This window comes from Teleopsis dalmanni, chromosome X (genome assembly GCF_002237135.1).
Source record: "Teleopsis dalmanni isolate 2A chromosome X, ASM223713v2, whole genome shotgun sequence".
Lineage (NCBI taxonomy): Eukaryota > Metazoa > Arthropoda > Insecta > Diptera > Diopsidae > Teleopsis > Teleopsis dalmanni.
In genome coordinates, this window is record NC_051848.1 from 41522419 (window position 1) to 41550231 (window position 27813).

A 27813-nucleotide genomic window follows, 5' to 3' on the forward strand; every position below is an offset into this window, starting at 1 on the left:
TTGCGTATTTCTTATATATTTCGTCTATGTTCTTATAACTTTAAGCATTAATATAAACATTCTGTTTTATAACAATTAAGGATGGTCAACTTATTTTAAATTATGGGATTTTAATAAAAGCATATCACATTATATATATAAGCTGCTTTCATTAACAAAACTTAATTTCAAAGTTCCAAAAATAGTCTATGTTATAATTAGTTATTTCAAATCAATTTAAATTATTAATAAATTATTAAAAAAATTATTATATGAAATTGTTATAATGGATTGACATTGCATAAATCAAGGCACAATGTAGGCTTTACTATTGCTATATGCGTTTAGTATAAATTTATAAACTAAGTTTTTAACGATTTGAATATTTGAATAAAAATATAAAAAAAAACATGTATTGACAAGAAATTACGTACAAACAAATACTAATTAAATAATAATTGGTTTTTAGATAAAATAATTAACTTTAATAATATTATTAACATACCAGCAATGCTTTAAGTTTGTTATTTACTAAATTTTATTCCATTTCTTTCTTTTTTTTGCATTAAGATTTTATGGACTGATTCTATTTTTTTTTTTTTTTTGCATTAACTTATGTACAATTGCATTTACTTCAATATTTTTATTTTTTTAATTAAACAAATTGAATAGAGTTTTTAACATACGTGAGTGAGTAAACGGGGAAACGTCCTCAGCAAATGTTATTAGTAAAGATTAATCAGAAGTCGTTTATAGGCAAGAGAAGCAAGTGTATAAGAGAAAGCACGCAATATGAGTATCTGTCAAAAGTTATTATTAAAAATATATAAAAAAAAATTTTTTTAGAATTTATTTGTTATTGGATCAAACTGCAACTCATTTTAGTACTAATTGAATACATAAATATTATTATTACAACGTAAAAAAAATAATGAAATTAGAAAATAATAAAAAACTTTTATATTCTAAACATTAAAGGTATTCAGACATATTCACCGTAAACGAAATAAGACTAAAGAAATACAAAAAATCGATAAAATATCAAGTATAAAGTATCCAGAATGAATTAGTTATTAAACTAAATAAATTTAGATTTCTCACGAATCGTTATTGTATATTCGTATCAAGGCAAAGGCTCATTGAATGTACTACGAGTCGGTAAAACATTCGATGTTTTGCAAGTACTGGTAACGAAGTCGAAAACTAAATCCTATATATATTATATATATTCTATATATATATTATAAATATTATATATATTCTATATATTATATATATTCTATATATATTATATATATTCTATATATATTATATATATTATATATATATTATATATTCTATATATATTATATATATTCTATATATATTATATATATTCTATATATATTATATATATTCTATATGTATTTTATATATATTGTTTACATATTCTGTATATATTCTATATATATTCTGTATATATATGTGTATCCTATATATATCGTATATAATATATGAAAATATTTTATATTTTTAATTTTTTGAAAAAATTGTCATTTTTAATTCAAATTAATAAAAGTCAGTAATGCTAATATCAAAGACCGACAGCAATTCACTGGCCAGCAGTTAAGAAACGATAAACTAAATATACTAACTATCAAACCTTCTTAGTTCATCAAAGAATTTAGAATGTTGCTGAAATGTTTATAAAAAATATTAAGAAATTCTAAACTGTTGCTTAAATATTAGAAATATTTAAAATAATACTGCTACCAAAATATTTCACATCTATTAAATTTTTTTATAAAAAATTGCTCAAAATATGGTTGATTAAAAAATTTTCTAAATTCAATTCATTTGAAATTAAGTATTCAATAAGCATAAGTACTCTTAGCTTAAGTTAGGTTATGCTGGCTGTTCACTTAGGCTGATTGGTCCATTCTGTTACTGTATAGAGAATAGAGATATAGAGATTCAGAGGTTTTAAAAGCACCTTGAACCTTGGGCAAAGCTTAAAATGCTTTGATATTGGAGTTAGTTAAGATCCTCAAAAAAGGAAAAAAGGCTGACATTTTATTTAAAATTAAAAGAAGATATGTGTAAGAAACATTTACAAAAGAAAAGTGATTTAGTTCCCTAACCCTCGTCTAAAAATCTAAACCAATATAATATCGAGTCTCTTCGTTTAACAATGATAACTTAGTTGTTGTTACATGCTCATGATAACTTATACCTTGAGCTGAAATCAAATTCGTCTAGCTAAGAAACCTAACGAGAAAATATAAATTAGTAAAATCTTGAAATATGTAAATACCTTTAATGATATAATGTATAAAAAATAAATTTGAATTGTTTAGTAGCGATCATAACGTAAATATTTATTTTTTAATGAAAGGCTAATTAGTCAATATTAATTAATTTATTTTGTTTTCTTTAACAAATTCGTTCTTACATAAAATCATAAAAAAAAATTTAAAAACATCTTTTTTAATTTCATTACTTTGTATCAGTGATTCCTAAAAAAATCTTTTTGAATTTAAAAACTTAAAAAAAATCTTTTTGAATTTAAAATACTAGAAGAAAAAAGTTTTCATTTGTTTTATGTTAAAAACATATTTTTTCATTATTTCAAAACAAATATAAAAAAAAAGATCAATAAACACTAACCAATTAACCTATTATTACAAATAAATATATATATATAAATATTGCACGAAATTAAATACAATAATATGCTAATGTTAATTAATTAAAGAAAATTTGAATAAAAATATTTAAAATAAAAAATAATTTTTATTGAAGAAATTATTACACAATTATAAATAAGATATTTTTAAAGAAAAGAAAAAGTTAGCAACAATAAAATTAATGTAAACAAAGTATAATGAATATATACAATTCAGTATTTGTGTTTCGAAAGTAAATGAAAAATTTAAATTTATGATATATAAATTATTTGCTCAGTTTGTACCTTTAATTGATTCAGAAATAGAAAAACAGTTGTTAAAATTATTAATTATAAAACTTCACAGATGATAACGCGTTATAAGATATATATTCTAAAGATAATTGTAATAAATTAATTAATAATAATAATAGCTTTATATATAGTGAGAAGTAAATAAATACATATAAATACATAAATATTTAATACATACAATATAAAAATAAAATAAAAAAAAAAGGAAAAACATATTATATATAATACATATAATATGATATATATACAATATAATAAAAAATAAATATATTATATTTAAATATATATATATATCTATATTTATATTTGTATATATATTTATATTTACATATATAAATATATATATTTGTATATACATATATTTAAATATACACACATACCTATATACATATATATATATGCATAAATAAATTTTAGTTTTATTTGCTTAGGCTGAAATTATAGTTAAATTAGTTTTTTTTTGCACTTTAATAAATTATTTCCTAATTTTATAAAGTATATATTACATACTAATTAGTTTGACGTAATTTAATATACTCGCGTTGAAATTAATCCTGATGCAATTGTAATTGTTTCCAGTAATAGAAGGAAGTTGTATGTGAATTTATTTATTTTAATATAATCCATTTATTTATAAAAATTGTGGACATTGTTGTAATGATATTGTTGTAGTTACTATTATTATTTAATAATTTGTCAAAATTTCATTACAGTCTTCCTTAAGCAATAAAACTAGGTTTTATTTTTTTTTGTATTTGAATTCTTACTGTTTTACTGAAGATTAAGATGATTCCTTAGCAAAAAAAATTTATCCTTCTGGAAAAACTATTGGTAAAGAAACATTTATTACGGGCGCCAAACAAAGTGGGCCCTGCGAGACGGATCACCCAAACCGTGGCTGCATCATTTGCAGCATAGGATGTCCAGCTGGGAGCATTACACCCATGCCAGGCACTCCGGGTACGCCTGGCACAGTTGGCATTCCAGCCATTGGTATAGCAGGCATTGGTGCTATTAAACCTGTATAAAAAGAAAGAAAAAGAAAAACAAATTAATAAACTTAAGTTTTGTATGCATGGAATTTTAATTAAATTTTTCTCAAAATTAATTTATTATTAAATAGAAGTATCAAAATTTTTACAATAACAATCAATGAATAATATAAAAATTTTAACTTTTAATGCGTTAACTAGTGGTGTATAAGAAGTAAATGAGCAACAAATTTAACAAAAAAATGTTTTCTTTTAATAATATAAAAAATATAAATACATATATGTATTACTTGAATGGCTAGAAACAGCAAAAGGATATACATATAAACAATGACATAGCATACAAGTATATATATCCTTACATTGTTACTACGTTAAAAACACATAAATATGATTAAAACTAAAAAGCATTACTTACGTTTCCAATTAAAAATATATAATCGTAACCGTATACATAAATATTATACAAAAAATTATAAGAAATATAGATACCTATTAAAGATAAACTATAAGTCATTGCGAATTCTTTTAACATTTAATAGGAAATATTATATGAAACGTTATACAAACCTCATTTGTTTCGGACTTTCGATGGATACAAAAAAAGAATAAAGGAATTCAACTTTCTAGCACTGAAGTCGAAACTATTTAGGGTGATTAAAGTTGAATTTTAAGAAAAAAATGTATTTATATATTTTTTGAAAATAAGAAATTAATAAATTCCTTTAAAGGTTGTTAGACTTTAAACCATGAAGTCTAGTGAAAAATTTATCCATGAACATTTATGTTAAACATTACTTCAAATTCTTCAAGCAGTTTGATTAATATTAAATCGTAATAAAAAACAATGTTAAAAAATTTGACTCACGGATAAAAAATGTACCTATTGAATTGAAAATTCTATGTACTACTGTGACAAGAAATCTATCTTCGAATACAAGAGGAAGTAATAGCAGGGAATGTAAAAAATACTGCTATTTTTTTCCTGTAAATTGTGCCATTATACGATTTGTTACTAACCAGTGGTCACACCACCAATTTTTTTTTTTATTATACCTTTGAGTGTTCTGCGATGTTTGAAAAACACAGTACAACAAAAAAATGTTCTTTGAAATTAAATCAACTATGGTGAATCTTTGAGAATGTTAAAGATCTACGTTGAAACGTCCATATCAAAATAATAAAAAGATTTTAAAGTGGACCAAAATGTGAGAATTGATGTATCTCGTTCAGATCGGCTAAAAAAATCGACAACACCACACAGCTGATTCTCACGCCCCCTTTGTATTAATATTCAAGAGGTGGACTTAACTTTAAAGTTCATTTATAACATTATTAAGGGTAATATTTTGGGCATGAAACGCAAAAAGCATACCGAAAATAGATGACTATATATCATTTTTCAAGCTGTTATAATAACCAATAACCGTAATGTGGTGTATTTTAAATTACTTCCAAAAAGATTAAACATAAGCAAATGGTACTAATTGGAGATCACGAGGCGTGAGATATCCCAAATTTATGAAAGACCAACAACTCATGCATTTAGCACCACGATAATGCATCAATGAATATTATCGAACAAGTACCGTACGCACCTGCCATAAACTTAAGTGATTTTTTTCTGTTTCTACGAATAATAATACCAGTTAAAAGGCGTTTCCAATCATTTGTGATCATAAAAAAAAATTTACTGAAGGAGTTGAGAGTCGTGCTTTATTCACTCTATGAAAAATATAGAGATAACTAAGTCAAGCTATATTGTATTATATTCAATGGGACCAATATTGATAGTTTGTAGCCGTAAATGTTAGTTGATTGTTTAAATTTTTTTGTATTTTTTTTTTCAGTACATTTTTCAGTACAGGACATTTTTACACAAATAATATATGGCTTACGTCGGGATTTAATTTCACTAAAAATATGTACTAAGTGCTTAAGTTACTTTATACCTATTTCCTTTCTTTGACTTACAATTTTGATACTTTAAAGAAATTTTAACTGTATGTTAAAGCTATCAATTTGGAGGTTGCAGTATATGGGATTTTTTTCATTTCAAGCATAAATTAAACCATTCCAAAACTGAGATAACTTACACTTATTATTAAAAATATTTTTTTAATAATATTATATAGAAGTGGATATTTAAAATCTTTCTCTTACATATTGTTTTTTTTTGTTGACTCTAAATATTTATAATTTGACTATATGCACATCCTTTAGCTTACTAAATCAATCACTCCGGGAAAAAATTCAGAAGTCTCATACAGAAAATTATAATAAACTGTATACCTCATTATATGGCGGTTATTAAAATTTTTAATTTTACATGTAAGCATTAAAATGTAAAGTGTATATATTAAATATCAAATAATCGACTTGTATATATAATATATTTTTGCAAAAAGCTTCAACTTTTAAATAATTTACATTTATTTTTCATAACGATTTTAATTTTTGTGGTTATTTTTGTAGATATTTGATTTTTCGTTTCATAAGCCTTAAGCAACCCTTTAATATATATATAGACATAGGCAATAGTCTTTCCAAAACATTTAAAAAAAATTTAAGAACAAATTACAAGACAATAAAAGGTACTTTTACATTCATGAAATTTTATACTAACACAAAAATACCAATAAGCAATTAAACTTACAAATAATTAGAAAAAATTAAACTACAATTATTATTAATTTATTTTTAATGTAATTAATGATAAATTATGTAATTATGAAAATAGTTTCAAGTCATTAAGTATGTCATTTTGTTAACAAATTTGAATGTGATATGTACTCACCGCACAATGAAGTACATTATTAAGCACAAAAAAGTTTTTAATTAATTAAAAAAACAAAAAAAAATTAAATCGAATTAATTTAAGTAAAGCCTCATAACATGAAATATATTCTTAAATTTAATTCTTAAATAGAGAAAACTATAGATAATTAGATAAAGAAAACAAAAATTTTAAAAATAATTTTAAAGATAATTTTAAATAATAGTGTAAATTAGAAAAGAAAGGTATTTATATACTTAGGATGTATTTGAAAATCATATACTTAGGATGTTTTTTTTCTTGTTAAATAATTACTCTAACCTCAAAATCTATATGGGACTATATGTGTTTTAATTACTAGGTTGGATAGAAAAGAATCTGTTATTGTCTTATCTCTCGGAGTAAATCATTCCTATCTTCCCCTTATCTTCTTTATTATAACTTTGAATTTACATCTTAAGCTGAAGTGACTTGTTTTATTTAGTAATAATCAGTAGCAATAACAATTTTGTATGTTTGAATCATATTTTATAATATTTAACCTAGCACTATATATAAATATCAGGGTGCGTATTTGCTCACTCATGAGCAGCTCAGGCTCATGAGCAAGAGCCAATTCTTATGTGAGCCCAAAATTGGCTCATATTGAAGAGCTGCTCACCAGCGTGAGCCTTCAAGTTGCTCATATTGAAGAGCTGCTCATGAGGTCTCACGAGCCAAGAGCTCACGAGCTCAACTGTTTAATAAAAAGTGATTTATTAGTTTATTGGCTTTATTTATTTTTATAAACGTTATATGTGAAAATATATAATTTGAAATTAACTTAGCTTATTATTATTTATATTAAAACAATACAATGAAACAATAATTTGAATTTGAAAAACAAATTTATAAAGTATTATTTTCCACAAATAAATACAAATATATTTATTGTTTATTTGAAGAACTTTGATTATTTCCATATTATAGTTAGTTAAAGGTTATTAATATTTAAATCTTTTTTAATGACATGTTTTCACAAAAAAAAAAAAAAAATAATAATAATTTAAATTGGGCGCATGAGAACTCATGAGCCGCAGCTCATACTCTTGCTCACGAGTGTGAGCCCATTTATAATTTAATAGCGGCTCTTGCTCGTGAGCGTGAGCCATCGTATGAAAAGAGTTTTTTGTCGGCTCATGAGCCGTAAGCAGAATAGGCCAAAATGAGCCGCTCATGGGTACGCAAATACGAACTCTGATAAATATGAATGAATAAAATGTAAAATGAAATCAATCAATAATAGATCGCTACAATAAAGGGAATAATATTAAATTTATAACTTTATATAGTTCAATTCTTTTACATTATATTATAAAATATCAAAAAAAAAAAATTGAATGAAATTAGTCCATTACAACAGTTCTACAATATATAATATGAGCACACCGTTACTTAACAAGATTGCAGGCTAAGTTAACTATCCTAATAAATAGCCAGACAGCCATAGAACCATTAAACTCTTATCAGATGGCACTAAGACTGATGATAGAAATGCTTGATAAGCGGGATTGACTTGATCAAAATAATCAGGCGGGAATCTCTAGATTTTAGAATATGCCAAACAAACTTGATAAGAAAAAAAGAATGAATAAAAGTGGATTCTTTTCATTTATTCGAAAAAGAGAACAAAAGCATGACTATCGTAATTAAAATTGCTTACAGTAATTCTAAACCAAAATGCAATTTATTTTATGCAAATAAATAATAACGACTTGTTTGATATTGATGCATAACCGAAAGATAGGCCTAACTCAGTAAAGTAATTTCGAAATCATAATTCATTTGAATAAACTGGACTTAGATAAATGCTCTAAATCCATAAAGGAAGCACAGTAGATCTCTAAATTCGATTGAGCAAAATCTCAAAATAATACATATTAAACAACAATAGTAAAATACACATTACCAAAGTAATGATACGATCTCTTATTATCAATACAGTGAAAGTTTATAAACTTAATTTCAAAAAAAAAAAAATATATATATATAAATAAATACAAATTTAACAATATTATATATATGTATATTATATATTTATATATTATTATATAATATATGAGATCAAAAAAATGTAAACGGAATGACCGAAATTAACACAACCACCAGAATTACAATTTAAAACTAGTAATTCAGTATTTATAAAAACTATCTGAGAACTGATGTTCCAACAGTGTTTCTAAAACTGAAGTCTACTTTGGTGTATGTGTATAATATCAAAGCTGGACTAGTTTGCAGGTTATGAAATAAGTATTGTAGACTACATTTAACCAAATAGAAAATTTTAATTAATTTTTATTGTGAATATTTTGTGGTTAGCAGTATTCTCTGAGTAATTAAGCTCTTTATATGAAATAATCTAAGAACCAATAAGAAGACATGGTTATATATTGCATTTTTGAATGTGTTAATTCAAAAAAAAACTAACTTTATAATTTTTTTTAATATTTAACACATACGATAAACAACAATCGACATATACATACGTAGATCGTGCAGTATGCAACTACTGTTGAATTTCTAACTCATCATTTAGAGTTAGTGAAATTATTGAATCAAGTAAAAAAAACTTTAAGTCCTTATTTATATATAAATAAATAAGGTTTAATCTATAAATTTAGACTAGATAATGATCAGCTAGCTATTATCATCTTAGATCACTTAGATCATTTACTATCTCATTGTGATACCGTTTACACAACATTGCATATAATAAAATATAAATAAATTAATTTAAATCATTTTTATATAAGGATTCTATGTATTAATAAAAAAAAGTCCACGATTCTCTATTTCCAATTTTTATAACCCGAGAATGAAATTATACTTTATCTTTTGATTTTGTATATATTTTTAATTGTTTACATAAGCTTTATTTATTATAAATGAGAAATCGAAAATAGTAAACTTTAAAAAAATTAACAAACGTTCTAAAACAATCGAGATCCAACTTTTTGGTATTGTTAGTATTACCATGCTATTTTCGAAATATTTTAATTTATAACATATGTTAATTTTATTACATCTTACGAGTATTAATAAGAGATTAATAAGCCAACTGTTACTTAGTAATATGCGATGTTATTAACATTTTAGATCATTACTTGTTGACATATGCGTCAAATTGCAACTCTGTAATAGCGTTTACACTTGATCGTGCCACCCGTACTATACTAAACAAAAATCACTCAGAAACCAACACCTCAAATATATTGTATTCGAGCAATTACTGTTATACATATATGTTTAAATCAAAACGAGAATAAAATAAAGCATAAAATAAATTTGCTGTTTGTCACAAAGTTTAAAGTGTACGGTTCAAATCTTCAAACTCGAGTACACGGCATTAAATTTTTGAATATTGACGCCAAAAGAGCAAACATCGTTCTCACTCTAAACAAGAAGGGTCTAAAGTCACTCTCTGGTGCACTAACAGACGAAGTGATGCCTACAATAAACACCTACACAAAATAGGTATATCCAGCACAAATATTTGCAGATTCTGCTGTGATTAGGAAGAGTCTTTGGAACATATGATCGTCAAGTGTCATGCACTAGGCCACAGGAGACATAAAATTTTAGGTGCATACCTATTAGCAGATGAATACCTTCAAAAGTTCCCTCCGAAAGAGTTGGTTCGTTTCCTCAACATACTAAATTCAAAGCGGTGCACAATAGAGCAATACCCATATTACTGTTAATAAACTTTGAAGGAGGAGGCTTTACAAATGTTTATTCCACTTGAAATTATTTCGAAACATATTTTATGTGAAACATTTCAGAAAATAAATTTTTTAAATATCCTATCATACATTCACTACATACATTATTTTTCATAAAATATTTATATATTCTATACTATTTTTGAGAAAGTTTGGATAAACTTAAATTTAGATAAAGATGATAAAAACATCTAAAAATCGCCATTTAGTACAATCCATAATGTAACTGTCGACCGGGTCGATCTAAGCATATATGAGTGCGAGATATACACGTAGGAAGCCAACATAAATCATCATTGGCACCAAAATGTCATAGTCCGCAGAACAGGGACCATTACAGAGATTATATTCGCAACTTATGCTCTGATTAGGAATATAAATACATACATCATTACTGTGATTAATATTTAAATTACGCTATATTGGTATTGTAAATTGACAAGAAACTAACAATAAATATACTGTTCATATACTAAATACTACTTTTGAGGATTAGCTAAATATTAGCTTACTACATATAGAAGAATTTTCGGACCATTTTATGAATTGTGATTTTATAATTTGCCACTACATTTAACAAAAGCAAACATAATATTAAAATAGACGGGTGGATTTTGTTACTAAACTTGAAAGAGCCTCACAAGTAATACCTATTAAATATTCTGTCAAAAGTATTTAATTGTTAATTTAAAAGAAGATTCTGCAAATTGTTTGAAGTGTTTAAAATCTTAAATTATGCACAAATATATACATTACCAGGTTTATTTTGTCCATCGTAATGCATATTAGCATAATAGAGATTAGTGAACTGGCCAGTTCCACCTGGATCAGGCCCGAATAGCGCTTTGGCGCCATTTTGCTGTCCTATGAAAACTAATTAAAAATCAGAAAAAGAAACACACATTATACATTGAATAACACATAAAAAGAATTAGACTCTTAGACTCTAGCACTAACTAAATTTGGGACACATTCAAAATAAAGCTTTGCTCATATATTTTATGACTGAAGTGGTTAGTATAGGAAGCATTATTGTAATATGCAATAAATCAGCAGAATTAAATAAAAAACAATATGTTCCTATTTGTATATTTAAATAAAATAAACATTTATATATAACCAAAAATAGCATACAACATAATATGAGGAAAAATTTCTAAAAAAATTTTTGAGTATTATATGAACTAATTCTATGAACTATTAAATGTAAGTTGAAAGTTTTGAACATATCACAGTTAAAATTATTATTTCTAGTTGCTGAATTGTAGAATGTAGAATGATCCATTCAAATTATAAACACTTTTTTACCATAATTTTAATATAGAAGATCTATATTAAAGAATAAATCCCGAAAGTTGAACACTTTGGACTAGGTAAATAGTAAATTGAAGCCGTTCAGTACTATATATATGAAGCCGACAAATATATATGATATCTGCAATATATATATAGAAACATTTGTAGTTAAAGGAAGATCATATAATTGAGGGTCTGCAATGAAAGGGAATCATTCTTTTAGTATGGAATAAAAATATAATGGTAAAATGTAATTCTTGGCAAAAAATTCTTAGGCCACCAAAATTAATGCTATTCTATTAATTAATGAAAATAACGCTACCTGCATTAACAAGATAAGCGTTGCTTGATTAAACAACTATATCTTAATCAAGTTTAATCAAAGGGTTAATGCTTTTGTTTATTATTTTCTCTAATACCTACATAAATTTTTTTTTGACTAAAATTTTAATCAAATATTTTGTGTCAATAGTGGAATATTTTTGTTGTTTATAAACATTTGTGAGCTTAGACTATAGATTCCCTATAACCATTGAGCAAGAAAATATATATTTATTTTAAAATATATATTTTAATTTTTAAAAATAGCAATTATTGGATCTTTCTTTCTTTTTTAATAGTAATATTACACAATATATCGAGTTTCTTTAGACATTTCACTTATCGTTGTATTTATTCTTATAAAGTAATTACCAATAATCAGTCTACTTATCTAACCATAATTTAAAAAATTTATTGCCAAATGCAACTGACGGCTTCTTCTAGCTTTTAGCACTTCATAGTCAAGCAAACAAAAAAACTTTGAACACTTTTTGTCAAGACCAATAGGGTCAATTTTCCTAAAATCCGATAGAATTCAAAATTTATTTGGGTTTGCTCAAAAGTAAAAAGACAACTCATACGTTATTTAAAATGTGCAAAACCTTATGAGAACAATTTGATATATAACATAAGATAGTCACTTTTTAATATATTTTATTCGATTTATATCGTTAATGTTTTGAAATCTTTATGCGTTCTTCGTCAGCTCAAATTAATTAACAGCTGATACAATATCAATCAATCAATCAATCAATCCAGTACGTTCCCATGGGAACATTGGGCCATAACGAACTTTTTCCAACTGTCACGATTTTTTGCCAGGGTTTTAATTTCTCCAAAGGTTTTTCCGCTTGCTTGGATTTCTTTCTCCAATGTTCGCTGATACAATATACTGAATATTTACTACTCTTTCTTAGGTTCAGTTATTTTAATAACATTATAACAGATATTGAAAAAATCCGCTCTAAGAATGATATTATTAAAAATACGAAACGTCGGCGATATAAATTTAATAAAATATATAAAAAAATTATTACTTTATAATAAACTATAAAATTTTCTTAGTTCTAATTGTTCACATAAGATTTTACTCATTATATATAAAGTATTCAAGCAGTGAAATTCAAAAAAAATCATAAAAACTAAAACATATTAAGTTAAAAATAAAGGCAATTGCAATAAATGAAATGCATTAATTTTTTAATTCTAAATACAAAATAATATATAAATAAAAATAAAGCTTATATACATTATATGTAGAAATATTCTGTACAAGACTTAGCATACATTTTTAAACAATTCGACACACATTTTACTTGGTATTTGTTTATTTAATTGCTACACTGGAAATTTTAATAAATGTATAAGAAACAAGAAAAAGTATATAAATTATTGAGCTATATTTAAATTTGATTATATTAAAAATTAAAACTTTAATTCTTAATATAATTAATTTAATTTATATTAATTACACAGGTAAACAGTCACAAACTAATACCTTTAAGTTTAATTATTCGTATCACTAACTTTTGTTTTAACATCTAATAGAAAATTGAATTTAATCTTATAAAATTTAAATTGCTTAACACCGTTCCAAGGATTCAATTAAAAAGAATTGATCGACTACCGCGCAAATCATCGAATAGATAATATAATAGATTATATTAAATGATGAATAAATGGCTTCAATAACCTATCAAATGGAAGAGTAAATTTGAGAAAAAAAAAACAATCAGCTTAACAGCTGAATCAGCCATTGATCGAATCGATGGAAAAAATAGTTTATAATTTAATTCTATGTCTCCAAGTCGAAAGTCCATTAGTTTATTGGATATAGAATATGTAGAAACTTTTCAGCAAATAATGAAGAGAATACGCTCTACAGAAACGCTCTATAGAAATTGGATACTGAACATGTAGTAAATATACAGAGAACTCAACAACCTAAGCAAACTACAATTGAAATGATAAAATTGACCATATTTGCTTTTACAAAATAGTTATAGTATTTTTTTCAGAGAAGTTATAAATTTAAAAACAACCAACCAAGCAAAAAAACTGAAACCAATGTTCCCATATTTTAATCTTTTCTATCAGCCATCAGTCTGTCTATCAGTTTTAGACTTTTTAATGGTATACCTAAAGAATTTAGACATTAAGTATGTAATCAGTAAACGGTGCAGAATATGAAATATCACCAATACTAAGACAATTTTATTTAAAAAAAAAAGATTCAGAACCCACCACTCTGTGATTTTTAGATGCACAAAAACTCCAAGGAAATATTTCTTTTCTTTTCTATTCTTCTTCTTTCTTTACTATTTTTATTTTATAAGATTCTTTCTTCATAACAGATAGGTTGGAGTGGCGGCCATGTATCCCAAAAAGCCCAATTGAGCTCAAATGATGGCCCATTGTGGTACCACATAACATACACATTTTTCATAACAATATAACCAAAATTTCATTTCGCTTTGTCAATTTTTTAGACAAACTAATGTGTTAGATTAATCTGCATCTTCAAAAGCAATGATTTGTTAATGGGTTGATTTGTTTAAATATAATACAAGATACACAAGTCTCATTTGTAACCCAGGTTTAAAAGGTTCAGACGTTTAAAAACCACCTGGATAAGTTACGTTAGGAAAAAAAAAGGCTTACAAAATAATAAAACAATGCCGCACATGATCTGAAGAATAACAAAGCAAATGTAAGGCACTTTCAGCATCCTCTACACAAGTGCGATGGAAAATTAGATTCAATCTTCTAGCATGATTCCCCAAAAGACTATGACCCGACTATCACAGGACTGATTTTTTAACGAGACATCTGAATGAGATTACTGAATTTTTTGAAAAAAAAATGCTGCCAATTTACATAGAGATACCCACATTTTATTGAGTATTTCCAGTTTTTTTAAAAAAAAAAATCAGCACAGAAATAACTCAATAAAACTTTGCATGATATCAACGATATATCTAGATTTTTTAGGGTGTTGCGAGTGATTACGTCTGGCTAGCTCTTCTGTCTTGTAATTGCCGAAAATATTCCTATGACCGGGAACCCGGAGTAGAGAAATATGAAACTGCCCCGACATCTTGTTTAGAGATGTATAGCAAAGAAAAATCATCATAAATGTAAATTGGACTGAACTAAAGGACTTAAAAACCCTGCCTGATAGTATGTATTTATTTCTATTAAAAATAATAACCACTTCCCGATAATTCATAATATAAATACATCAAATAAATATATTTATTGTATATAATAAATGTATTCATTATATATAATATATATATTAACTATATATAATAAATATATTAACTATATATAATGAATATATTAATTATATAGAATAAATATATCCATTAAATATATATAGAGAAATTGAAACGTAACCAGCAACTAACAAATTATACCAATTCCTATTCTACTTCTTTCTGTTCTACTTTTGTCTGTTTTTTAATATTTTATAATTCTTTTGCAAATTATAGTTAATTGGTAAATATTAAATTATAATTTTTAATATATATAAAAACTTTTTATAATTAATTCTTTTAAATATTTGTCTACCCTATTAAATTAGAATCAACAAAATGAAATTTTTTACTATAAATATTTGATGTGATATATTAAAAAACTATCATTAAGAACCAATACTCAGAAATAGTGTTAACCTGCGTTATATAAAATAAATTCAAATTAATTAAATACTAATAACAAAATTCAAAATAAAAATATTGCAATTAAAATGATTAAATAAAATGATTATTTTTTGTACCTGCTGGCATACCAGGCATTCCAGGGGGTGCCCGCAACATATTAGCGCCTATAATTGCTCCATGTGGACCAATGGCCATAGCAGGCCGTATAACTGGTTGCATAAGCTGCATCTGACCGGGCATGGGCATCTGTGTCCGCAAATTAAAACAGGAAAGATAGAGAACATATATATAAATTAGTAATGTAAAAGGTAAATATTTCACGAAAATTTCATTACACAAATTATCTAATGTTATTTATTTTTATATATATAATATGTAAATATTTAGATGTATATTATATATAATTATATTTTGTATTAATAATAGTAGTGGTGTGATTTTTTAAAGAATTATCAATAGTAAGTTTATTGCTTCGCATTACATGAATAAAAAGGCATTTTTGGTAATAGAATAGAAGAAAATAAAGTTCAAAAAACGTACTTACAATTCACAAATTGGACTGTAGCTCATTCATGAATGTACGAGTGCCTCATATTCATAACTTTTATTTGTATGTGATGTACTTTTCATTAACTAATTAATACATTTTTTCATAACAACAAAAACTAAATTTTTAAATTGGTATGTAAAGGTTATGTGATTTTAAATAATTGTGTTTTTTTTTTTTTTTTTTTTTTTTGTACTAACCATCGTCGATGAAAATGATCCCAATTTTTTGGTGTTTGTTGTTGGTGTATGCAAAAATGTTATGGTATAAGGGGGAAAATAGGTGTAAAGGTTATATGTAAGGTGAACACTATGCCAAGTAAGCAAGGATTGTGATTAATATGTTTTAATAGTGGATAAAGGCGTGGGCATGGTTATGGACTGGTGCTTGAGGTTCGAAAATTTGGTAAATGGTATTAATGCGTACTTATTCATTTAGTTGACATATGTAAATTTTTTTTTTTGTTTTTTAATTATTAATATATTATATATATTGCGTTTGCTCTTATATTCTATAAATTAATTTTAATTTATAATTAAAAGAAAAATGCATGTAAATTACAGACTATTCGACCCTTTATATACGAGTACGTATAATGTAATTAAATTTATATATTACAATTTACAAAAACATTTAGATTAATTAAGACATGTCAATCCATCAATCAATCAATCAATTAACCAACTTATCAACCATTACGACAATTTAATAGAAACTTTAATAAATGTTTAAAATTATACTTACTTTGTTAAATTTTAAATTGCATTATTTTAGTACTTATCTGTATTTCTGTATTCTTTTAACTTTTTTAGTTTTTTTGTATCTGTTTCTGTAATTGTAACTGAAACTGTATGAATATCTGTATAAAAAGCTTCTAAAAAATGTTTTGTACTTTCCAACTAAACACAATTACTTCAAAGCATTATAAATAACGAATAACGATTATGGATGAGAGAAAAAAAAACTTATCTTTAAATTGAAATTTATTCTAAAAAACTCTACTCTACATAGTTCCTGATCATACGAACCATAAGAACCATTAGAACCATTAGAACCATAAGAAGCCAATAAACGAAGCTAAACCTAAAACTTTAGAATAAACTTTCTTGAATAAATACTTCTGGGCTCTAAAACGTAATTTAAAAGCAAATACCATTTGTGATTGTTATTTATTTATTTAAAATATACATGTTATTTTGAAAATTTCTTAAATAAATAAAAAATAATCACATGCATACAAAATTACAATAAACGGATATTATTCCGATTAATGTTTATTGAAATTATTAAAAATTATTTAGTTTATAATATATATATTAATGTATATATAAATACATACATATGTAAAATTGTATAAACATATATACATATATAATGCGACAAAATTTTATAATCGATGTGTTTATAAAGTAAATCTATGTAATTAATTTTTTTAGCTGTTTTTCAGCAAATGATCATCAGGAGGATCTTTCTTGCTAGAACCTTGCAGTTTACTTTTTATTCTTAATACATGATATAATATAAAAACACATTTTTTTAAATTATGTTCCACATTTGTTCTAAGCATAGATTCCACATTAAATCAAAATAGGAACCAGATCATTTAATTTTTAGTACACCGCTTTTTTATTGGTTCCCGTATTTATTAATCAGATCCTAATTTGCTAAAACACAGCTAATATTGTTGGAAGTTTGGTCATATTAGAGATTCTAAAAAAAACTTAATTTTATGCATAAATTAGTTTCAAATTATTTTTACACAATGAAAAATCAACATTTTGTCTGTCTATATTGTATTACCAATTAGGCAATATTTATAAATATGTAGCGATAATGTTATTGTTTAATCAAAAAACACATATTTGCATATCTGATTTAATAAAAAAAATCTAACATTTACAATTAAATTTAATATTAGTAATTAAAAATTATTTCTTTCTTATATGTTTTGTAGTCAAAAGCTATATTAATACTTTTTAAAATTCAAATTATTTTAATTAATTAAATTTGATATTTGAAAGAAAAAGGGCTAAAGAAAATCACATATATATTCTGTATAGAATGTACATCTCTCATACGTTCGTTATCTTAACAATTAATGCATTTTTTATATCATTTTTGCAGACTAAAATCTAAAAATCTAATTTAAAATTTTCATTTTAAATATTGTTTCTATAAATTATTAATTTTATTTTTTTCTTACATTGAAAATATAATACTTTTTTCGGAAACTCCATATTAAATGATCGAAGAGAAAAAAAGAGAATGTGAAAATAAAAACATTTGCCTTTAACAGGTTAGAAAGCAAACAAGTCTATAATTGTTATATCATTAAATGAGATGAAAGCATACTCCCATATTGAAGAAAAAAGGATTTAAAACATAAACTTTGAAGAATTTATAAATATTTCAAAAATTACGAAGTCATCATAAATATATTATTAAGTTACTGCTAGTATTTTTATTTAATATTTTCTATTAATTATTTTTAGTAATTGTTTTGTATTTTATTATAATTTTTTTTATTTTATTTTTCTATTATTTTATTATTTCTTTATTTTTTTTATTATTATTTTATTATTCTTTATTATAAGTTCTTTATTATTATTTCTTTATTATTATTTCTTTGTTATTATTTCTTTATTATTTCTTTATTATTATTTCTTTATTATTATTTATTTCATATTATTTCTTTATTACTATTTCTTTATTATTATTTCTTTAGTATTATTTCTTTATTAGTTCTTTATTATTATTTCTTCATTATTATTATTATTTATTATTTCTTTATTTGTTTTATATTATTATTTAATTATTTCTTCATTATTTTTTATTATCCTAATAATATTTTTTTATTTTCTATTATTATTTTATTTATTTCTATTATTATTTTTATTTTTTTTAAATTCTATTTTAATTTTTTATTTTTATTATTTATTTTTTTATTTTTATTTATTTAATCTTTTTATTTTTTTTTTTTGTATCACTATTTTTTATCACTTTCTCATTTTTCGTTTTTTATTTTTATTTTTATTTTTTTCTACTTTATTTTTTATTTTTTTCTACTTTATTTTTTATTTGTAGTATTTTTTTATTTTTATTAATTTTTATTATAATACATTTTTAAAAAGTTATTTCGAAAATTGGTAAACTAAAACAACAAAAATTCATTTGTATATTATTTTAATTAATTTAAATAATTAATTAAATTTAATTTTGGGTAACCATATAGCTGATAATTATTTTTGCTATTATTTTTTTATACTCATGTTTTCATTTTTTTATTTATTTACTTATTTATTTATTATTTACTTATTTATTTATTATTTACTTATTTATTTATTATTTTTTTTTTGGTTTTATTAATTTTTTGTTATTATTTATAATAATTATATATTTATTTTATTTTATTTTATTTTTTTTATTTTATTTTTTTTTTTTATTTATAATTATTAATATTTATTTATTTTTTTAAATTGATGATTACATTTAATTTTACTTTAATTCTATGTAATAATATATTATAATTCAAAATTTTTGTTTTAACAATTACATTCACCAAAAAAATTCTAATAGACAACCTATATGCATAAATAAAAAATTAATTAAGCCATACAAATAACTTTTTTATAATATTTTTATATACAGATATCGAAGCTGAGTATCAATGTGCTACTTAACTGCAATATTTTTTTTCTATTAAACTTGAAGCACTAGTGATTAAAGTTATAGAGCCCTAAACATTATCTTTTTAAATATATCTTTATATATAAGACTCTGAAGTAGTCTTACTTTTTAAATTTATACTCTTTACAAATTAAAACGCTTATTTCTAACTTCAATTTAGAAACACGCTTTGTATAACTTAAACATATTAATTATACAGAAGGTACATGAATTAGTGTCATGGTTTGTCATTATTAATGTTTCTTACTGATATCGTAAAAAACAATTAATCGACCATAACACCTTGACGGGTTAAGAACGCTCTTAGACGTTATTACAGAATGAGCACTTTTAATATTAAAGCTAAAACGTAGAGTACTTTGTATTTTTACATTTAATGAATATGTGATTCCAAAGATCATTAGAGTATGTAAAATAATGACAAAAAACGCACCGGAGTAAAAAACGATATTTGGGCATTTATCGAAAAAAAGAATAGATAATTTACTCTAAAGATTAATTACATTAAAACGGTGCATCATAAATGAAAAATTCATCCAGAAATGTTCGCAAGATAATAAGGGATTGATAGATGAAGAACGAACAGAAAAAGTTTACAAATATTTTAAAATCGATGTCGGTTCCTTAAAAAATAACTAACAATATTTCAAAAATAACTAACTCTGAGCAACCATAGCATCCGTTCTGGTTTTGAGAGAGCATATTATTGTTACAATAGCATATTATATGCTCTTGGGTTAAAACCTGTATATGTGTTTGATTATTAGAATGAAGACTTTTAGAGATATTGAGGATTTTTCGACTGATGTTTTTAGAAGACATTTGTTTAACATCCTGTATTTCGATCAACTGTGAATATAAGCTGAACTAATAAAGCGAATTATGTCACTCAGTTAGGTATTCCTTCTGGAGAATTTACTTTCAATACATATATGTACATATATATTTATATTAGCATATCTATTACAACTAATCACACATTTTCTGTTAAAGTCGATAATCTTTTACGTCAATCTGTCAGATATAAAAATTATTTTTAATTTAATCGATAATTTCTTAAATTATCTATGAAATGTTATATATTATTATATCTTTATCGGTGTTAGGGCTTTGGAGTGCCACTCTAGTGGCACTCCACTCGTCCAGTGCCACTCGTCTACAATAGTATTAAATATTGAAATATATTAAGAGAAATGAAGAACAACAACAAACAAAATCATAAATGCATATTCAAACTATGCATCACCAAAAACAAAATTGATATTTGCCATTGATGCTCCTATTATTTGTATATTTAGGTGTAAATATAAACAATAGTGATTTGTGTAGTTCATTAGTGCTTAGTGATGAGCATTGTTTCGCATATTGCACAACATACCTCAATATGTGCATGTCCACACATATTGATAATTTTTTTATATGCCTACTCGTATCTGTGTCAGAACTAGGAATTGTGGGAAGAAGAACAAACTGAGCTAAATAAGTACTTTTAGACACTGTGTAGACCACTTTGTGAAATATAGACCTATCGTATGTCTACAGCGAAAGCCTTCGCAAACATATTTTACAATAAATATATCGACTTTTATTGAAATAAAAAAGCTTAAACACATTTTGGAAGTAAAATTAAAGATAATTGGAATACTATTTAGAATAATAAATGTCTTAATCGCATAATGTATAGCGCAAGTATGGTAATTTACAATATATAATAATATAATAATATATAATATAATTAATTAATATATAATTATATATATTAATATATGTTTATTTATAATGAAAATTATTATATGGGATAAAATATATGATTCTTTTCACTCAAAAATAATACATCATATTTGTCTAATATTGAATCCAGAAGCTACTAGAATTTGATTACTACCATAACTTCTCGTCCTTAAATAAATTAGGTAAAGGTAAAGTTATGCCCATATTTGTTTTAAAAGTTCTGATTTAATATCTTAAAATTTAAAGATATTCCCATTATTATTTTATATCTTTTATATTATGTTTTAAATTTAATCTGTGTTTATATGGAATTATATAATTGCATCCAAAATTTTTATTTAATCCGAAAGATACATTAAGAGATATGTGGGTGCTTTTCGTATCATTTACCAAGCTAAGTCTTAACAACAAGAAAATATTCAACAATCATTGAAACAATCGATTGAAATAATCGAATACTATAACTCTTTATATTTTCTGAACTGATGACAGAGTACAGGTTAGTATGACTTAAGAAATTCTTTTGTGGGATAAACTATCGTAGACATATTCTAAAATTCTTAAAATGAATAGAAGCGAAACAACTTTCGATGTGATAATCTGGAATTCTAAAAATCTGGAAGAGTGTTCCATACGATTTTGCGAGACACTTGAATTCTTAAACTAATTGAAATTAACTGTAGTATAAAAATCATAAAATAAGAGTTTAAAATTGTTTTTGAATGCTCTTCAAATTTATGTTAGATGAAACAACTGGAAAGTCGTTACTTTTTCTGTCTGCTAAATGAATTGCTATCAACAGCAATAAAGCAAAATTAACCTATTGGGCGAGCTTTGTCAAAAGATGATTGATTTTAACAACAGCTGCGGTTTCTAGCTGATTTTTTTCTTAATAAAACTAATAAAATTATTTAATTCATTTAAACATATTTTGATAAGTTTGCGTATTTTCAACAACATTAAAAAAACGATTGTGTAATATATAATATAATATATACAAAACACGTGAACAAAATCGCAATTAAAATATTTTTATACTTAGAACGCATTGCTCTATAAACTGATATTGTTTACATATTATTATTATTTTATATTCTTGATGGTTGCCAAATATATAAAGAAATAAATATCAATCCTTTTTAGCAGACAATAAGAAACTAGCAGCTAAATGAACACGTTATCATCACATATTTTAAAAACTAAAGGAGTTATCAATCGTCATATTATGTTTTATTTTATTTTTTTTCAGCATACTTTATTTATTAATATTATAATTTTGTTAAGTATTTTTAAGTTTAATAAATAAAAAAAAACAGAAAGCCAGAGTTTGGAATACAAATTTATATTCCCTTTTATTCAATAATAAGCAATTTATGAATCAATTTCGATTTTAATTAAATATCTATTCATAGTTGGCTGTAGAATGGAATATGAATAGTCCCTAATAAGCTCCTTCAGCTTAACTATATTTAAACTTAAATACTTATCGCAGTTTAGAACTGAATACTATAAATCGTCATATTCTCTGAACTAGTGAAAGTTTACAGAATAGGAATCTTCTTGTATTCGAGTGGGGTTTTACATCGTAAACATATTGTAAACTTAAAATTTTCTTAAAATTAAAAGAAGCAAAATAAATATTTCTATCATAATACTATATAAAAGATAATGTTTTGATATTAAAGTGAAGTGTAGCATATATTTATCTGGACAATACAGCAAATTTCAACTTCACTATGTAGCGTACAATCAATTACTACGTTCGATTCATTAACTATTTCAGCTATGTGAATTTTATATCGGATAAGAGAATTTTATTCCAGCTAGACGAATTTCTTAACATGATTAGGCAGTAACAATTCAGCCATTATAATTAAGTGATCTTGAGTTTTATTACATTAGCTTAGCTCTTTAGTCAAAGTAGTCTTGCCACATTTCTTGTTAAATTCTTAATAAACATACATTTTTTAAATATTAAATGAAATGCAGGTATACTTGTGCTTGCTAAAGTTAATATTTGCTATTTTATAAGTAAATCAGTATATATTTAACGAATCGAACGTAGCTAATATTTTTAAAAGTAAAGCACTAACTTTATACTAAACACCATAACTGATGAATTGTCCTATACCTCAATATTAGATGAAATTAAGAAACTATGTCTAATCAAATAAGGAGACATTTATATTACTTTTATTTGTTGTCGAAAAGTATTTTCAGGCTTAACATCACTATTAATGAGTCCGACAAATCTAATTTAATTTTAGTATGATTAACACTAATTAAGTTCTCTTAGCTTATTGAGTTTCTTTTCAAAGCACTTACCATGCCAACTGCTGGTCCACCTGCAGGACGTGCTGCCTGCAAACGTTGTAACATCACAGCGCGATTTAAATCCTCCAGTTGTTTCTGCTGCTGCTGTTGGACGGCAACTGCTTGAGCAACCTGGGCCTGTGCATGAGCTTGAGCTTGAGCAACTTGTGCTTTTACCTGTGCAACCATGACAGCCGTCTAAAATATATAAATATGTGTTACAACAGTTCAAAAAAAAAATTAAAAAAAAAAAACGTAAACAAAACTATTATTCTGTACAGCTAAAACTTAAACTAATGAATAAAAATTGCAAAAAATATCTAGAAAATCTTTAATATTATTCTGTGAATTAAATTCTAAGCAGTACCATTGATTAACTATGTAACAATGTTCTAAACTGATTTGATATTAAATTGTTTCAAATTTTAAGTATGTGCAATTGCTAACTTCAAAAACGTTCATATTGGTAAACAAAGCTGCTCATATTTATACCGTCATTTATGAGACAATATCTAAGCATTTAATGATCCCACAAAGAAATCAACTGATAGTAAACATTTTTCTAAATTTATGTACTATTTTGCAATTTGAATTTCGAATGTTACAATAAAATATAATACTTTTGTATTAAACGTCCCTATTTTTGTTTATTTAGAACTGAAAAATGCAACTGTTATTAACGGGAAACGGTCATTAACCATTGGACAATAAATAACTAAACATTTTATTTTATAATTTTAAGATTTATTTCAATTAATCAAATACATTATTATATATAGATATATTATATGTAAAAATCGAAATTTCAAAATTGCAAAACCAATATTATTAGAAAAAAATTAACAAGAAACTTATTTACTTATTATGCATAGTTTTATTAAAACTAATCATTTTCTTAAAAGTTAATAACAAATTAAAATCGAAATTGAAATTGAAATACGGTGTTAAGTGTACTTATATTCTAGACATATACGCCCATTTTCCTTTAGCTTTGATCTTTCTAAATTGTTTTTAAGTAAATATTGCTGATTTAAGGGACATTTGTACATGATCAATTTGTACATGCAGATGATCAATTGAGTTAATAAGAATCAACTGGCACCAAGTTTACTTTTTACTTCTACCATTTTTATAGGAATGTTTCAGAAATTGATTGCTTTCCGTATAAATAAAACTTTTAAGATTATAACAAAATATTCTAAATACATATACAAACAAACTAATTTTATAGACATTATGGAATAAATAGCATGGAATAATCAAGTGCGAAGCCGAAAAAATAGGTTTTTTTTAGTATTTCAGACCAACTTCAGAGCCGATTAATTATTCCATAATTATTCTATATAATTAATACATCACCATAAATGTATTAAATAATACTTATTTACAAATACAATTTGAAAATATTATTAAAAAAATTAACTCAAAAGTGCAATCGACACAATTTATTTTTAAACTACTATTAATTATTTTACCGCAATGGAAAAGGTAAAAAAAGAAGCATTGTAAATTAAATCAAACTTAAAAACCAAATAAATAAATAAAAATTTGTTAAGCAAAATATAATGTAGACCTATTTCTTTATAAAAAAAAGTTATTTCAAATGCTGCAATTGATAAGCTTCGTATTTGAAAATACTTCCACATAAATTTCATTAAAGCATTCACAAATGCTTTTCTTATGGAATTGTATGAAATGTAAATTTCTCGGTATTATTAATTTTAATTACTTTTCAATTTTTAATTGCAATATAAAATTAAATATAAGCTTAAAAAAGGGGCGTGAGATAATAAATGCATGGCTAATTATTTTATATATTTAGCCAATAGTGAGTATTGTAAAGAGTTACTTTATATTGCATATTGCAACTTGTGTGTGCATGTCATATCAGAAATATATTTAATTGAATTTAAAAATGTTTTAAATTTTTAATTATCATAAGATTATGTCCCGTTGGTTAATAAAAATTTTAATTTTAAAAAACAAAATAAAACATAACAGAATTTGAACAGAAATACTTGCTGTTTGCCTTAAAGACATTTGTCTGTTGTTTAATTAATAATAAACGTTTCAGTAATGTACAGCACTAAAATCTTTTGGACCTAGCAAAATAATATTGGCCACCATTTAAACTCACTTCCTGGGCTTTAGTTATAGCTGCTGCAGTAGCGACGGCGGCAGCATTCGATATTGATGTCGTTGGAGTTGTTGTTGTTGGTGCTGTATTTGCACTGGAAGCGCTTGGTGAACTAGCACTACATGTTTGTGCAGCTGCCGCAGATATAAGTTTATTTTGATATTTTGACATACGTGCACGAATCTCTTCTAAACTTAAATCTTCAGCCGGATGCATTATTTTAGAAACACCACTTACATTTGCCACAACTTGAGGTTTTTGTGGTTCAGGAGGAGTAGAAGTGCTAGGTGTTGTATTTGCATTATTTGTAGTTGGAGGGGCACTTATTGTTGCATTACTGAAGTCAAAATAAAAACTTGTTTATATAGAACAAGAATTAAAAAATGATTCCTTACCTATATGCAGGAAACGTAGGCTTTTGTTGTGCTGTAGCTGCTGCTACATGTGCCGCAGCAGCAGATGTTGTGGGCGCAGCCATCGCAGGAAATATAGGTCTTGGAGGCATCATAGGTGGTGGCATCATTGGCATACCTCCATGTCCCATATATGGTGGCATGGCTGTCATATGTGGCATCATGCCCATATGTCCATATTGGCCCATCATGTGTGGGGGCATCATATTTGGTGGCATTAACATAGGTGGCGGAACCGTCAAGGGAACTATAAATACAATATTAAATTATATATATTTTTCTTGCTCACATATCATGTAGAAATGCTACCAACAATACCTTCCATTTTCTTTTTAGCTGCAGGTTCATCATCATCGGAATCAGATTTGCCACCATTTTTTTGCCGCTCATGTTCACGTAAATCAGCCGCAGGAATACCATCCATACCAAAAATTTCAATTTCAATGTTTGAACGATTAGGTAAGGAATTTGGTACTTTGTCAACAGTCTCCTTATGAACCTGCATACAGTGAATTGAAAGTCCCGGACCTGTATATAATTTTTTATGGCAAATATGACATTTGAAATGCTTAGCCTTTTGATGCTGCACCAATATTTTTTCATCATCAAACTCCCTGTTGCAATACCTAAATACGTTATAGAGTTAAGGTTCACAAGAAAATGTATGTACATATATATTTCTAAATTCATAAAAATTAGGTCGCGCAATTTTACTGGAACACTCAATAAAGAAAACGCAAAACTTATGTAAAAATGAGTACACAAATTTTTGACATGTTCATTTCAATTATTGAAAAGGATACCAGCACCAGGGTTTTGAAGCCTTCTTCTTCTTGCGTCCCATTGTAACACAATATTCCTTCAAAAACTTTTTTAATAACTAGTCCTTCTAAAGGACTATATTGACAATAAAATGTATTAAAGATCAACCCGAACGCACTCGACGAAACACTGTACAATGTTACTGAGAAAAAACAAAATGGAGTTCTACTTATTTGACAATCAAATAATCGCTCAATGTTGTATTTCCTAAGTGAATGGCACACCAGAATTCTTTCTACTATTTATATATTATTACACACGGTTGATAATATATGCCGTTTAATAATGAATGTTTTAATTTAAAAAAAAAATGAACTTTTTTTACTGGGACTAAATGCTCAACAATCAATAGTCGAGCGTTCATTAGTATTTAGCGTGTTTTCTCAGAAGCAAAAAAAAAAAACACATAATTAC

At 25.0% G+C, this 27813-nt stretch overlaps 1 protein-coding gene across 3 annotated transcripts; it reads right to left on the reverse strand.

Moving 5' to 3' along the window:
- Positions 1-686: 686 nt before the first annotated feature.
- LOC119662546 (BUB3-interacting and GLEBS motif-containing protein ZNF207) lies at positions 687-27552 on the reverse strand. Of its 3 annotated transcripts, XR_005250809.1 has the most exons (9): positions 27381-27543; positions 26896-27203; positions 26560-26824; positions 26165-26501; positions 24040-24225; positions 15866-15995; positions 11224-11340; positions 3706-3958; positions 687-779 (listed from the first exon to the last, which is right to left on the reverse strand). XR_005250809.1 is itself a non-coding variant. In XM_038072185.1 (8 exons), the coding sequence occupies exons 1-8, from the start codon at positions 27419-27421 to the stop codon at positions 3822-3824; spliced, it is 1521 nt and encodes a 506-aa protein (XP_037928113.1). In that variant the 5' UTR covers positions 27422-27552; the 3' UTR covers positions 3538-3821. The 3 variants fall into 3 exon arrangements, 2 of the variants coding, with proteins under 2 accessions (XP_037928113.1, XP_037928114.1); XM_038072185.1 differs by lacking the exon at positions 687-779 and having other exon boundaries at positions 3538-3958; positions 27381-27552; XM_038072186.1 differs by lacking the exons at positions 687-779; positions 11224-11340 and having other exon boundaries at positions 3545-3958.
- Between the last annotated feature and the right edge of the window lie 261 nt (positions 27553-27813).